This window comes from Seriola aureovittata, chromosome 4 (assembly GCF_021018895.1).
Source record: "Seriola aureovittata isolate HTS-2021-v1 ecotype China chromosome 4, ASM2101889v1, whole genome shotgun sequence".
Taxonomy (NCBI): domain Eukaryota; kingdom Metazoa; phylum Chordata; class Actinopteri; order Carangiformes; family Carangidae; genus Seriola; species Seriola aureovittata.
The window spans coordinates 3822127-3837592 of record NC_079367.1 but is presented as its reverse complement, the minus strand read 5'-3'; the positions used below and the strand labels follow the sequence as shown (position 1 = coordinate 3837592).

The window sequence follows — 15466 nt, the reverse complement described above, 5'->3', positions numbered from 1 at the left end:
ATGATTGGAACTGTTGTGTTTCTCTGTATGATACTGTAAAAGCACCATAAGATAATGTGGGCTATATTATAATTTGGTGCCATATAAATAAACTGAATTGAATAAACTTTTCTGCTTCACCACAAGGGGGAAACAGTTATAGTAGAGTGATTAAATTTAGATATCAATCTCCTCAACAACTTAAAATTGACTAGTTAATTATCTGTTGTTGTATCTTGATTTTGTGCATAAAATATTATTGACATATTACATTTATTACAGTTATTTTCCTGCTTTCTGCATGTTTGACCTTGTGCTGCTGCAGCCTCATGTTAATCTGACTGCATTCAGTTCATATTTATATACCATGCTGAAATTATATGTCAGTGGTTCCAATCAATGAGTAAGACTGGCGTCATGGCTTTAACTTTAAATGTTCATTCAAGACATGAGACCAACATGTAAAACTGCCATCAGATAAACGCAAAAACCTTTACTGCATTCCCAGTTCACGCGAGACCACTGACGTCCTGAGCGTCGGAGTATCGCGAGATTTGACCAGCTGTTTAGTCTGTTTTTTAAGACTGATGCTAGTCGGTCAACACGTGGGGAGGAGAGGTTGACTTTCCACGGGGGACAACGTTTGACAAAACCCACGCTATTAGTATCGCTCTCATCGTGGCGGCACCGAGGAACCTAAAACACTGTAAGTAAACGGAACAAGTCCGGAGAGGAGAGAGCGCGTTTAGCAACTGAGGGGGGAAAGAGCATGCTAGCCTGTAGCCGTCTGCATCATGCTCTCACAGTATGACTTAGTAGTTCAAATCCACTACACAGGGGTATAACACACGCACAGTGTAAAACACCCATTTAATGACATTTCCACAGGTCTGTGCGAGCTGTCTGCAGCAGACTGTGACACCACATGAGTGCATTAATCCCATGTCATTGAACAACTAGCCTAACACATCTTTCTGTAACTTAACAGGCAGCACACTCCAGCTAGCTTCTGCCCCTGTTGTGTAACTTAAATTACCCCAATTCCCTCTCTCCTGGCGTCAGTATTCTCTTACTAACAGCACGGTCATGTGTCTTGAGTAGTAACAAATGCTTATAGGCTGTCAGCAGTGTGAAGACAGGTGGCTATCATTTCTCCACCGGGCCGGCTAGCAAGCTAACGTGGGGAGGTCTGAGGCCCAGGCAGGACAGGAGCCACTCTCTTGGCTTAAAATGTCCTTTAACCCTGCGTCAGTCTGGCACTTGCCCTCGGTGGGGCATTTGGTTTGCGTTTAAAGCTGCGTTATGCAATGCCTTTTTATGTTGTGGCCTAACGCGGTGGTCAGAGGGTTGAAATTAAACATCTGAAGTCGTCTCAAACACGAGGCTTTTTAATCGTGTAACCCACCGACCAACGGTCATGGTCACTGGGCCAAAAATAATGCAGTGAAGGGGAACGTGCGCTTAGCCGTCCTGACGTTTTAATCCGTGTTAATGTTCATAGACGTTTTTATCATTATAACCCATATCGCCTGTTAACTAAATACCCGCTCTCCTGCACTGCGGCCTCCCATTCAGCCATGCTTTTATTCCCAGTAGTAACATTAGCGTTAGGTCACAGCCACCTCTTACACCGGATTTCATTACACACAAATGTTACGCAAAACTCCCTTCATATATCTGCCATTTAACTCTTGCCACCGTATCGAGAAAACGCTTTGAATTTTATTACTTGACATAACTTCTTATATGGATATCAGATCCCTACTGATTTAATTCGGCACTCAAATTAGATACCTAGCGGCTCGTATTGAGTTTCACTTTCTATAAATTATTCCCATTCCCAGTTACAACTCGCCGTGCACCAGTTCTGTTTGTTATCTCTGAAAGATGTGTTTCAGTGTGTTAGCTAAGGCACCAAATTTTTTTGCATTTGAGGTGTATGAAGGTAAAGAGAAGGGGTTTATGTTAGGAAGGGGGAAACGTAATGAAGTCTTATTTTATAATCCATCCCACTCCACTGCAAGGAAACATTAAACTGCCCGGATTCTTAGTGCAGTGTCACGTTGTGGTCTTCATACTTGGCTGGCTAGCTAATACCATTAGCCGGTGTGTGTTGTGACGGAACGGTCGCTCGTGTAGCACGACGGTTATTTTTTTTAAAAATATAGTAATGGAGCTGCACGCGCGGCACGAGACAACGCCGACGGGATTAACCACCGCGAGCTACAAATAGTCTCATTGTGTCTATTATTATTATCAGCACGTAGCTTGCTAAAAAAAAAAAGAAAAGCTAGCTAAAGTCGTCCCTGAAAGTTGGGATCGTGACCCCTCGTGTGTGATAAGACAACCCGGGAAAGTCGAGGTGCAGTTTCTCGTCGTGTCATGGGATTGTAAAGGGCAATAATACGATTTTCGCCGGGCTTTGGATCCTCTGTCAGCTCCATTGAAGGATTAGCATGTTGTTGTAGCTAACATTAAGTTGAAACTTGACTGTGGCGGTGGTAGCCGCCTGTACCTTTTCCCTTTTTCTTTTGTCCCACCTATGGGGCGGACGTGCAAAAAAAAAAAAAAAAAAACTAGACATGTTACCGAGGCGTTATCTGTAGACACAGACTCCATAAAGCCTTTTAATGATATTACTACATGAATTATTCTGCAGCAAGGGCCAGACTACAGTTCGGTTTAACAGGCAATTCCCCCACATTGGTGTTAATGGTTGTAAAATGTCACCCTTAAGCATGTGGTTTTCCGGTGAACACCACACGCCTGTAGGAGCAAACGGTGTGCACAAATAATGACGACAAAGTGAAGTTTCACAGGTATACAGCACCATATAATATGTTAGATTTAACTGACAAGTGGTTGACATGTTGCTGATAATGTTAAATCATAAATCATGTGCAATCAGGGACGTGGGTGTGCTGCTAAATGAACAGTTGTGTACAAAAGCATGCGGGATTGGTAGAAACTGAGTTTTCTTTTTTTAAAATTTTTATTGAGTTGTATGAATGGTAGACTGAGGAAGTGTCAATGTGCAAGCTGCTTAGGTTGCCTGCACTCAGCATGTTGCAAAGGTTTCAAACATGTAAATACAGCCTGACCACTCCTCTATCTGAACCCTCCAAGGTCACATGTCTGAATCCCGACTGTAAGGTCAGGGAAAGCACACAGAGGAATATAGCAGCCTGTCCTGTAAGGAGGAGTGCTCTAGATTTGTTTGACTGCTTGTAACTTCTATTTTAACCTTGTTCAAGGTGAATGGAGTGTGGGCCACCATTTCATGGGCACATACATACACACACACACTGGCTCATCAGTACCAGGTTTCTGTTTTGGTTCAGGTGCAGCTGTTGATTTGATATTGAATTGTCTTGTTAGTTGAACAAAGCAGGTGAAGGCTTCAGCTACTGCACTCAATTTTAACACACTCACAGGACTAGTTTTTTACTAAATCTAGTTTAAGACCCCTACACCCATTTAAAATCAAATGATTTTGATGTAGTGCACAGAAGTTAAGGGATCATCTACTAGCTTTGGTCCTACTAGTTTATAAAGTAAACCAACTGCACAAAGGTGGCACACCGTCATGCTTTAAGCAACTGTAATTAGAGGCTGTGGTGCAGATGGCTTTTCATATGTCAGGAGTGGCATGATTAAAGGTGTTGCTCACCTAAATTATATGTTGCAGGTTGCAGCCTCTTCCTCCTTCATCACACCAGTTCATTGAGGAAGTTTCCTGTCATATTTTCTGAACCGCGACTTATTAGGCAGTGAGCATAGTGCAAATACTACTAACCCTCATTCACATAGATATGATTATATTCTTGGAGCTCAGCAACGGTCTATTTTACTCCTCTGCCTCATATAGACGTTTATCGGCTACAGCCCTTATAAATAAGATGAGACTTGAAAACGCAACAAACCAGTTATGTCAGTTTTATAGAATTATTGTGCTTTATACTTTGAATTTAGTTTGTAAATCTGTTGAGTAATGGAAGGCAGAGCATCTGATTTGAGGACTATTTAAATTAGATTCAAATCATTTGTTGATTTATTATTAATTACTTTTTGAGTTGTCCAAAATCAAATAAAAAATGAACTTCTATTAGGAGGTCAAGCAGTTAAACTACAGTATTTTAAACTGCATGTTAAGTTGTCGTAATTGTTTGCCCGTTATCTCTACGTTGCTAATGCTTGTTCTTTGGGATCAGCCTGTAGTGATGCAGCAACAGGCAGTGAGTTTTCAAACTTCTGTCGATGCGTTCAGGGACGCTCTGAGATCTAACAGCAACCTTTAACACAACAAATTACCAAATCCACACAGTCACTGTGTCCATGCTTGTTTGTTGTTGTGTTTTTTTTTCCTCTCTCAACTGTCTGATGTCTGAGCAGCCTTAAACGTGCCGCTTGATAGCACTTCAATGAATACAGTAGCTTTGACCAAAAATAAGTGACTTAATGTTATCTGTGATTGATTACCAATCTGAGGCTGCACTACACAGAACAATATTAATATTTTATCCAAGCATTGGCGACAGATATAGAAATGTCTTTCAGTACTTGTATGTGTCAGTTGAGTTGACCTGTTGTGAGACAGTTGCTGCAGACAGCTGCAAAACCCTGTTTTATTAATACTTGTCTTCATGCATTACTAAACGGCTTCCAAGTGGCAACAATCACTGAAGGAAATTAGCACAAATCAGTAAAGAAAATATGTAAATATCAGTTTTTGGCACAACATTTTGGCATAACGTTAATGTTGATGTTTTTCCTTTACCTCACAGACTGTGACACTGTCGCCTTGTGTTAAAACATGTTTTTTTATGAAGCAGAAAAGGGGAAATCAACATTGCCTGACATGCATTAGGTACAAATGTGTTCTTCAGCAACCAATTGATCAGTTTTCTCTCACTGATAATTCTTCTACGTGATATAATAGAAGAGGCACAATGACTGGATTTTAGTTGTCAGATAGTGTTGCCAAACTCAGAATATATCCTCAATTAAAGATAATTTAAATTCTTATTAAACCCAAAGGAGCTGTTCTGTACTTGTTCTTATGCACAACTTGAGCACAAACTAATTTGTAATTTTATGTATTTGAAATTATCCTGTAATTTTGTGCTCTTGTAAATACCGATCTAATTGTGTGATGTGTGGATGGTGTAGTCTTTCCCACCTCTTTGGGAACGAGTCTATTTATTATTCAGGACAAGGGCCTGAGCCTCGGTACATTCATGTGTTTGCACCCTCCAGCCTAAATGCTGACATCTGAAGAGGAGAGTCCCAGCTGGTTGTTGAACTCATGGACTACTGTGGACTTTTCAGGCCTTAACATACGTAACAGGAAACCAGGGTGTTTTCCAAACAGTGTCATTTCATATGAACATGGCAGAGTGTGAGGTTTTGGTTTTAAACACACATTAACTGTCATCTTTTCTTCTCTCGTTCTGCTCTTGTTCTGTAAAAAGCAGCTCTTTCTTTTGTCACTTCACATTGAACATATTTCCCAGAACTGTGCAGCAGAGGTCAAGCAGCTGATTACGTAGAGCAGGTGTCAGTGCCAGCAGCCATAGAGGTCAAAAGTCCAGCTTCCCTGTTGCTCTCTGTCTGTCTCTGTCTCTCTCTCTAGACGGATAACCATATATAAGGAGAGAAGACAAATTAGACATGGCATTGGCTCAATAATAAACTTTGAGATTGTAGATAAATACCTAATCAGGACGATTCTACTGTCGATTGTCCTGTTGTTTTACCAGCCAACTGACGACTCAGTCTTGTCGGCGCCATAACCTCCCTTTTTAGTTCCTAAACTTTGTATGACCTCAGCAGTTACAGAGTTGGCACGTTGTCATGTGGATCTTCAAATGGAACGTGTTTGTTATATTTTCAAGAGATTTTATTGATGATAGGAACAGATTTTTAATCGTTCTCGCACTACCATATTTTAGTTTTAAAACGTCTCTTTTTCAAGCAAAGTTTATGTACAGCACTTTACAGATACTAGTCACAAAGTTCTTCACAATCAAAGTGAATAAAATCAAATGAAAGAATTAAAAGTAAAAATATACTGGTTTCATATATGGCTTTGTTTACTCCTGGTGTCCACACTACTCTGGACTTTTCGAGCGCCTAAAACAGAGACTTTTGGAAACGCTGCTGGGCCCGTTTTAGCTTGAAAACTCGGGGGGTTGCTTTGTAGTGTGGACTGCCAAAAATGGAGACCTTTGGAAACGATGACGTAGACACCCACGGTCGCTCTCTTATTGGGTCTTATCAGTGGCGAAAGTAACATGGATAACAAATTTCACTGACCTTGTTGTCTTTGCAAGCAGCTGTTGTGCTGATAAAGTTTTAATATTTTAATGCTACAGCTGTCTTCAGTATTCATCAGGTGAAGAGTAAAATTAAGTTGAATCCTTAGATCGATGTGCAATCAACAGGCAGATCCAGGCCAGGTCTCCTGTATTTGGCATAGATTGTATTCAACCCTCAACTAATACAAACCTGTCTGTCTCTTCCAGGTGTAGCTGCTAGTGCCCTGAGGAAATGCCGCTGAGGTTTCGCTCTGTTGTACCCTACACGCTGCCCGGAGTACTCGCGCTGATCGGTTGGTATTGGTACATCTCGCGGAAGAAAGAGCGGCTCATCACTCACGACAGCCCAGAGGGGGCTCCGACTCCTGTGGGCCTCAGAACTTCTCCAGCAGAGGGTAGCAATGGTTTGGTTGAGAAAGGCACCGTATCATCCCCTACAAACGACACAGAGCGCCCCGCCCACAGACCTCCGAAGGTGACGAACCAGAGAACAGAACATGAAAATATATCCCATATCCACGTGCCGGACAGTGAAGCAGCACCTTCGCCAGAACAACGTTCAGAAGAAGCTGCCCCTCCCCTAGGCAGAACAAGAGGAGAGGATGTCCATAAACCCCCAGACGTGGCTGCGCCGTCACCCGGCAAAGACGACAGCTCGCAGGTGTCATCGAAAGACCATAAAGCCCCAGAGGAAAGCTCATCACTTGCTTTGGAAACAGAGCTGGAGAAACAACAGATCAGAGATCCAGTCCCTGCTCCAGAAGCCTTGGTAGAAGAGGTCATCGTGCCCTGCCAGTCCAACAAAGTCTCCAGCTCCTCCCCCGCGACAGCCTACCTTTCTGATGCAGAGAGGCCTGAGCCGGAGGGAGAAGTTGCAAAGCATCATGGTACCAGTAATACACAAGATGAGCTGATTGTTTGCTCAGTTACCCCAGCCAAAGTGCAGAGAGTGATGCCATCTGAGGCCGACTCTCTAGAGACGCCCCCTTCGACGCAGGATTTCCACCAACAAATAACGAGCACCCCGAACACCCCGGGCCCAACCTCCACAGCCTTGACCACAGTCGAAGACTCCATCAACACAACAGCGACCCCGGAGAGCATCCAGACACATGGTAGCAGTGGAGAGGAGCAGGATCTGGAGCTTCTGGCAGCTGGACTCATATGTGAGGTCATCTCGGCGGCCACCCAGGAGGTCCTTGGTGTCACCAGGTGCCAGGTCACAGACAACAGCGAGCCCACCTGCAGCAGCAGCAGCACGCCGCTTGCTAGCAGCAGACTATGCTCCCAACAGGAAGCAATCACAGCAGCACAGCAGCGCCACCATCTACTGACGAGCTCCTCTCAGACAAGCTGCGAGTCTAGAGAGGCAACGGAGAAAGAACAGCAAGGGGTGCCTAATGGATGCTCCTCTGCTCCAGTATGGGAGCCCGTTGAGGTCAGTCAAAGGGCACACCAGACAAACAATGCACAGAGAGGCCATTGGCCAACGGCGTCGCACGAAGCTGCACCAAGTGTCCCTCTGCTAAACGCTAAACTGAAAGGCGATGAAGGAGCTGTGCCGGCCGAGGACTCAGCCTGCAGCACGTGCCACTCTGAGGACGGCATCAGCAGCGAGGACCTCCAGAACAGCATGTTCGACAACCAAATGGATGTGATCCAAATAACAGACTTGTCCGCGAAAGAAGCCGCGCTGCCTCAGTCGCTGGTCGAGACCGCCGCAGAGGCGACGGTTTCGTCCGTGACTGAAGAAAACTCAGTGGATTCTGTGTGTGAGATAAAGGGGCTCAACGGGATGGGCCTGAGGAATGGAGCTCACGGGACGTTTGAGGAGACGGACCAGTCTGGAGGTGAGACATCCTTCTGTTTATTCTGGGAATTAGTGTAAGACGTGTTGCTGAGTATAATCGGATTGAAACTTGATTTTTGAGAGTTTCAAATTGCTGCTCTATGGGTGATCTGGTCTGTAACACGGTTGAGGAGTGATCAATAAATATCTCTTAATGTACACAGATAATATAATATATAAATATAGAGATGTCCATGTGTAGTGTGATTATAGATCAGCTCTAGCTTCTATATTAATACTGTGAAAGTATCAAAGCCTCAGTCCACAGAGAAATGCACACAGCCTGTATTCAGAAACTGAGCCTTAAAACCAGCTGTCAGGACTTCTGGAACTTTGTGATGTCACAACAAAGCAGTCACCGCTCTAAGCCACGCCCCCCCCACAGCGTACCTGGTCCAACCTTGCAGCAGAAGCAGAGTTGTCACTTCGTCTGAGAACATGTTTCCCCCGTGGTTTTCCACTCCAGTCAGCTGGTGTGACACTCCTGTGCAATCTGATCTGGCCGAGCTCAGAATACTCCAACAGCTCCGTGGCCTCCTCTCTGAGGCCTTCAGAGAACGGTCTGCCCCCCCGCCCCCTGTGTCTCGCCTCAGACTCCCACTCCAAGTTTCTTGAAATACTCTACTGACAGAATGACCTGCTCTGTGGGCCAGGACCAGGCAGATCGGGTCAGAGCCCCGCTGCTAGACTTAGCAGATCCCTTCTGGTGGTTTGAGGAGGCCCAGACCTGGCTGCCTCTCTCCTCCCTCTTTAAACAGTTGATAATGTCATGTGGAGCTTCTCCTCCTCTACCAGACACCTGATGCCTCAGGCCTTGTTCTCCTCATCCCTCATTTGTTTTGGGAGTATCAGTGCTCTGCTTTTCTTAGTTGAATTTTTGCTACATCCTACTTGAAAACCCTTCAGCTTCTAGTATTTGTTCAACCTGCTTTATAACGTTGTCCTGTCTGTCTGTGGGACGTTAGGATGTCGTCCACATAGCTGTCCTCTTCTTCTATAACTTTGTCAGGCTAGCTGTAACACTGATGGAGGCCACGAGCCAAAATGCGTCGGTCTAATAAAGTTCTTCAGTTTACTGCAACAGGAGTTTTGACCTCTTTAGACTTGTACCTTGCACCTTGGAAGGAGGTGCCAGAAACCTTTACTTTCCTTCTAGCCGAGCTGTGTTTCGGACAGCTAGTTGTTGTTGTTGTTGTTGTTGTTGTTGTTGTTGAGGGACATGAGTGGGCAGGTAGATAGTCAAGAGAAACAAAAAGTGATTTTTCTACCGTGTATGTGATGTAAATATCAATATCTGATAAATGAGTCATCCTCTAAAGGGAGGGCTTTTGACATTTATGTTGCTGCAAATGTGAATACAGCTGCTAAAGGTGATTGTGTGTGTGTGTGTGTGTGTGTGTGTGTGTGTGTGTGTGTGTGTGTGTGTGTGTGTGTGTAGGCTCTGATGTGAATAGTATGGACTCTGTGGACAGCGGCTGCACTATGGGTGTCGGGGAAAGCCAGAGCAACAACGCTGCCTCCTTGAGCTCTGAGCTCATCATCTGGGAGATTGAGGTGCCAAAGGTGAGTCAGGGGAAGTGACACAACAAGTAAAACCCTCCACCTCATCAGTGTGATATGATAATCAGCTCAAGTATCTTTACATTCTGTGTTCAAAATAACAAGATGCTGATGTTTGGTATAAACATGGTTGTATTATTACCAAAACTATGCACTTCACACACTAGGACATAATGTGCACTTAGAAATGCGATATTGGATATAACATTTAATCCGCCGGTGAAAACAGTTCCTAACAAATGCACTGACTCTCAAATTTTGAAACTCTAGTTTTCCAGAGTTTTTGCCAGTATTCAGAGGTATATAAATTCAGCATTTTCTAAACTCCCAGTTTCTTAAACTAACCTTTAAACTAGTTTAACTACCACATGTAATATATCAGTGTATATAGTATAATTTAACCCTTATAGCTGCAATGACAGACTGCAGACTGAAAAGATGAGACTAGTGGTATTTTTTAGTATTTCAGAAATATTTCAACATTTTTCAGAGGACAAAACTGAGATACTAATAATTTATAGTGAATTAAAAGTCTGAATTGTGTCAAGGCTCTTACTGTTAGTTTGTAAAATGTTAAACATTTGTTTCTTTATAAATCAACTGTCCCTTTTTAACGTGTTATTGTCTGTCCTCTCTTCCTGTCCCAGCATCTTGTCGGGCGGTTAATCGGGAAACAGGGGAGATTTGTGAGTTTCCTCAAGCAGAACTCTGGTGCAAAGATCTACATCTCCACCCTGCCTTATACACAGGAGTTCCAGATCTGTCATATAGAGGGTGAGTCGGCTGCACCAGGTCCCCTCTTCTTCTTCTTCTTCTTCTTCTTCTTCTTCTTCTTCTTCTTCTTCTTCTAGTGTCTTTTGAAGAGGTTGGATGGAGGGAACTGATTCACGTAGGAATCCGGCTGAAACCTCTTGTGTTTGGTCTCTGTGCAGGTACGCAGCAGCAGGTCGACAAGGCCCTCTCACTGATTGGGAAGAAGTTTAAAGACCTGGACTTGACGAACCTGTATGCACCTCCCCCGCCCCCGCTCACATTGCCGTCGCTTCCCATGACCTCCTGGGTAAGGATGGGCTTCTCCGGCTGCTCAGGAGGACCGATTCTTTTAGTTGGTACAGATTCAACAGTTCCTGTCGTGTCCTGTGTCTCCTCAGCTCCTGCTCCCCAGTGGAGTGACGGTTGAAGTGATAGTGGTGAACATCGTGTCGGCCGGTCACATCTTCGTCCAGCAGCACACCCACCCCACCTACCACGCTCTGCGGAGCCTCGACCAGCAGATGTTCCTCTGCTACTCCCAGCCGGGCACCCCCGCCCTGCCCTCACCTGCTGAAGGTAACCATGGTCACAGGGTGGGATAGAAGTCGGTGAAGTCAGTCACTTTCTGCAGCTTTAGTCTTTGTGTAGTAAATGATGACTGAGTAATGATCTTATGAAGCTTCTGATGGGGAGGGAATTTATAAAATACACCTTTTTGTTAAAGTTAGAAAAAGTAAAACTGCATCGGTGTTGCATTTAAGGAAAATGTGTTTAAGTGTGTGTCTGTTGTTGTTCTGCTACTCGGAGCTTTAACAGTCGTTCTGTCCATCTGTGTGTCCTCCAGTGGGCGTGATCTGTGCAGCTCCAGCGGTGGAAGGAGCCTGGTGGAGAGCTCAGGTCATCACCTTCTACAAGGAAACAAACGAAGTGGAGATTAGATACGTCGACTACGGAGGCTACGACAGAGTTAAGATCGACTCACTACGGCAAATAAGGCGAGTGTCAGATCTCACCGTGTTAAAACATCGGGCACGTATCAATAAATACAGTGGTGAAGAGATGTGCAGGTAACAGGTAAAGGTGTTACTCCGTCGGGAGCAGGTTCAGAGACTCTGGTATCTTCTCCCAGGAGGGAGGGGGGAGTGAGGCACCTGTGTTCTTCTGAGCCGCGTTTACCTGCCAATTAAGGGGCGGGTAGACTGTAGAGGGGAGGGGGCTATTGTTCTGCCATCTAGAGGCAGTTTCTTGAACTGGCGTTTAGTCTCGTCCTGGACTAAAGAGCTACCAGCAGAAATGCATTGCTCATTTATTTTTCCTTTTGATCACAAAATGTTATAATTTCACTCATAATATTGAATTTTTTTAAAACAAATTTCTTAAAGCTACAGTATCTGTTTCCAATATTTAAGCTGTAATATGTAATATTCTGATTTATTCATTCTGTCTCTGTCAGCGAACTGAGCAAACATCTGTCTGCAGATGTCAGGCAGACGCTCTGCACAAACTGATGATTAATTAAAGTTGATGTTCTGTACTGAGGTGAAGCTTCTGGCGCTGATGGTCCATGTGCAGCGTTATGAGTTAGCATTTATTTTAAATGTGCATACTGATGGAGCCTTGTAGGTGGTGCAGGTTCTTTTTGCACATGTAGGCTTAAAAAAACGCTGATGTGTCGAGATGAAGTCGGTACGTGGTTTCCAAAAAAGATGAAAATAAGTAAATACTGCATGAGATACATTTCCATAATTTGTCTTAAACAAACTGCTTCTTTTTATTTTCCAGGTCTGATTTTGTAACACTACCATTTCAAGGTGCAGAAGTCCTGCTCGACAACATCGCTCCACTTCCAGGTACAACATTGTTTATGTTAACAAGTCATTTTAAACTGTTTAGAGTTGTTTGACTGTTTGGAGTCAGTTGTTTCAACGACAGCGTAATTTAAGATCGTTTCGTTTTGTGCCTCTTTTCTTCTAAATGTGTCCGACTGAGAAGAACAGATTTTATATGGTTGGATGTTTTGTTCCTATTTTGTTCTGACATGTTTGAAACGTCTTTCATCAGGAGAGGATCGTTTTTCACCTGAGGCCACGTCGGCGTTGGAGGAGATGACCAGAGGAGTGGCGCTGCTCGCACAGGTGAGATCACCTTCCTCAGCTGACCCGTCTCCGCAGCGACAGGTCTCATCTCTGACCGGCTGTTTGTTTTTCTTTTTCTGTTTTTGTGAAGGTATCGAACTACGACAACAACACAGGCCTCCCGCTGGTCCACCTGTGGAACATGGTCGGAGAGGAGGTATGATACATGTATACACTGTCTGCACACCCACACACCTGTACAGGTAGTTTTAATGCTGAGGGTGTCAGCAGTCATGCGGTGCAGCTTTATAATAACGGTTTTACATGTGTCCAGTTTCTCTGACATTAAAGATTTGCCTGAAAAGCTGGAATCAGTTCAAACATTTTAGTGTAAAAAACAAACAAATGTTTTCATGTTACATTCTGTGCAGATTTGAAAGGAGGATGCTGTATTTAACTCAAGGAAACAGGAAATACATTCAGTTTGGTTACTTTACATCAGCTGCAGCTTTATTTGAAACAGGCTCGTATTGGACATGCGTCCGTGTTCCTAATATTCTGATTGAATCATGTTGCACTCGGACGTCTGTGGTCTGATCCTCTTGTTATAATTCACTGTTGATGTCATTTGCTGTGAATACAAACATCACTTCCTCCCGGTTTACTTGTTGTTTTGATGTTTTCAGGATAATGTCTGTTTCTACAGCAGAGTCATGTCTTACTCATCGAGTCCATCTGCTTTTAAAAGAAACAGGAATAAGAAAATAATCATCTTAACTCCATTGTTTCTACTTTGTCTTTTTTTTAGTGTTAATCAGTCAGTTAAACTCAATACTTTACCCAAATCAAAGTACAATAACACCTTTAATACTTCCTTACCTGACCACCTTGCACTTATTGAACAGATGTATTACTTTTAATGTTGGATTTCATTTCCACAGCAAAGTAAAGTGAATGAAAACTCAAAGCAGTAGATATGAATATGACACGACTCTGTTGTCGTCCTGATAGAATTAGTGTTTGTGTGTAATGTGAACGTGTCTCTCCCTCCAGGTGATTTCAGTGAACCGTACTCTGGCGGAGAGAGGCCTGGGATCCTGGGTGGATGGATTCTGAACTCGTAACATACTCTGACCTCCACGCCTCCACCTGCCCCCCCTCTTACTCTCTCTGGTGGTCAGCAGTCTGGGCCCGGGCCCCGGCTGTGGTCCCAGCCCCACCCGCCCCACCACTGGATCTAAGAAGATTGTTTTTCGTTTGTTTTTTTGTTTGTTTTGTTTTGTTTGTTTTGTTTGTTTTTTTTTGTTTTGTTTGTTTTGTTTTGTTTGTTTTTTGTTTATTTTATTTTTTTGTTGTTGTTCTCCTCGACCCTCCCCCCTTCCTTTTTTGAAAAGAAATTAAAAATCGTTTGCAGGCATAATCTACAAGAACAGCACTGCTTCAAAATAAGACGACCTCCCCCCTTATACTTGTACACAAAAAGAACTTGGAGGACAGGAAGAGGTACTTGTAAAATTTTTTAAAAGAAAATCTATATTGTAATTAAATAAAGGTACAGCCAATATTTTTTTTTTTTTTTTTTTTTTTTTTTCCTCCCCCTTCCGACCTTAATTTTTGCTCTGGGCCTTTGCACGTCGACTGTGGATCATCAGACTGTGTAGACACTGGTTTTAAACTGTCCTGTCTTTCACTGACGCCCTGCCTTTAGTCTGTAGCTCCAAGTCCATTTAGCAGATTATGATAGAATGTGGAGGGGGAGGGGCAGAAAGGCTGTAGAGACTGATGAGTGATAACACCTCAAAGAGCGGGGGGGGGGGGGGGGGGGACAGAGCACCCTGCTGGTCTGCTCAGCCCTCCTGGACCTCTCTGGGGGGGGGGGGATCTCTATCCAGAGCTGCTGCTGCACCTCCAGCCAGGATCTACTTTTCTCTACTGACTTGCACTGCGTTAAAGAAGAAGCGGGAATTTCAAAAATGCAGTTGAATAACTTTTCGCATCGGAACTTTCTCAAAATTCTCCTATTTCCCAAGATGCATTTTTCTGACAGCCTGTCACCAAGGCAACATACCACTGACACGCACTGTCATGATCCTGAAATTACAAATGTTCTTTTTAAAAGACTGACACAACTGATCCACTACATTTTTATTACAAGTCCCCAAATGTTTGTCCTGGTGATATATGTACACTCAATGAGCACTTTATTAGGAACACCTGTACACCTGCTCATTCATGCAGTCTTCCAATCAGCAGTGCATATGATCCTGCAGATACAGGTCAGGATCAAACATCTGGACAACAACAGCAGAAGCCTACGTCAGGTTCCACTTCCTGTCAGCCAAGACCAGAAACCTGAGGCTGCAGTGGACACGAACTCACCAACACTGGACAGGTGAAGACCTGGTCTGGATTTGTGCTGAGGCAGCAGCTGGTAGTCAGTGTTTGAATCCATGGACCCAACCTGCCCTGTGTCAACAGTCCAGGCTGATGGTGGTGGTGTGATGGTGTGGGGAATGTTTCTTCTTAATACCAATCAATCGTGGTCCGAGTGTCACAGACCTGAGTATCGTTTCCGACCCTGTTAGGCTGCTTCCAGCAGGATAATGCTCCGTGTCACAAAGCTAAAGTTTCATGAACGTGACAGTGAGTTCAGTGAACTTCAGTGACCTCCCCAGTCTCCAGACCTGGATCCAGTAAAACCACCTTTGTGATGTTAGAACAGGAACCATCATGTCAACATGGAGCAGAGTCTCAGAGGAGAGTTTCCAACATCTTGTGGAATCAGTGACATGAAGAACTGAGGCTGTTTAAGAGCAGAGGGAGGAACTGACCAGTGTTAGTGTGGTGTTCCTAATAAAGTGCTCAGTAAGTATATATCTAAAATCAAATCTATGAAAACACTTGGTAACAAATGATTAAGATCTAAATGTGAA

At 43.9% G+C, this 15466-nt stretch overlaps 1 protein-coding gene across 1 annotated transcript; it reads left to right on the top strand.

Annotated features, from left to right (window-relative positions):
• Window positions 1–553: 553 nt before the first annotated feature.
• On the top strand, window positions 554–13769 carry akap1b (A kinase (PRKA) anchor protein 1b). The gene is made up of 11 exons (XM_056374434.1): window positions 554–685; window positions 6504–8146; window positions 9584–9708; window positions 10353–10479; window positions 10638–10765; window positions 10857–11034; window positions 11303–11453; window positions 12241–12308; window positions 12520–12593; window positions 12685–12750; window positions 13587–13769. The coding sequence occupies exons 2-11, from the start codon at window positions 6529–6531 to the stop codon at window positions 13647–13649; spliced, it is 2598 nt and encodes an 865-aa protein (XP_056230409.1). The 5' UTR covers window positions 554–685; window positions 6504–6528; the 3' UTR covers window positions 13650–13769.
• The last annotated feature ends 1697 nt before the right edge of the window (window positions 13770–15466 follow it).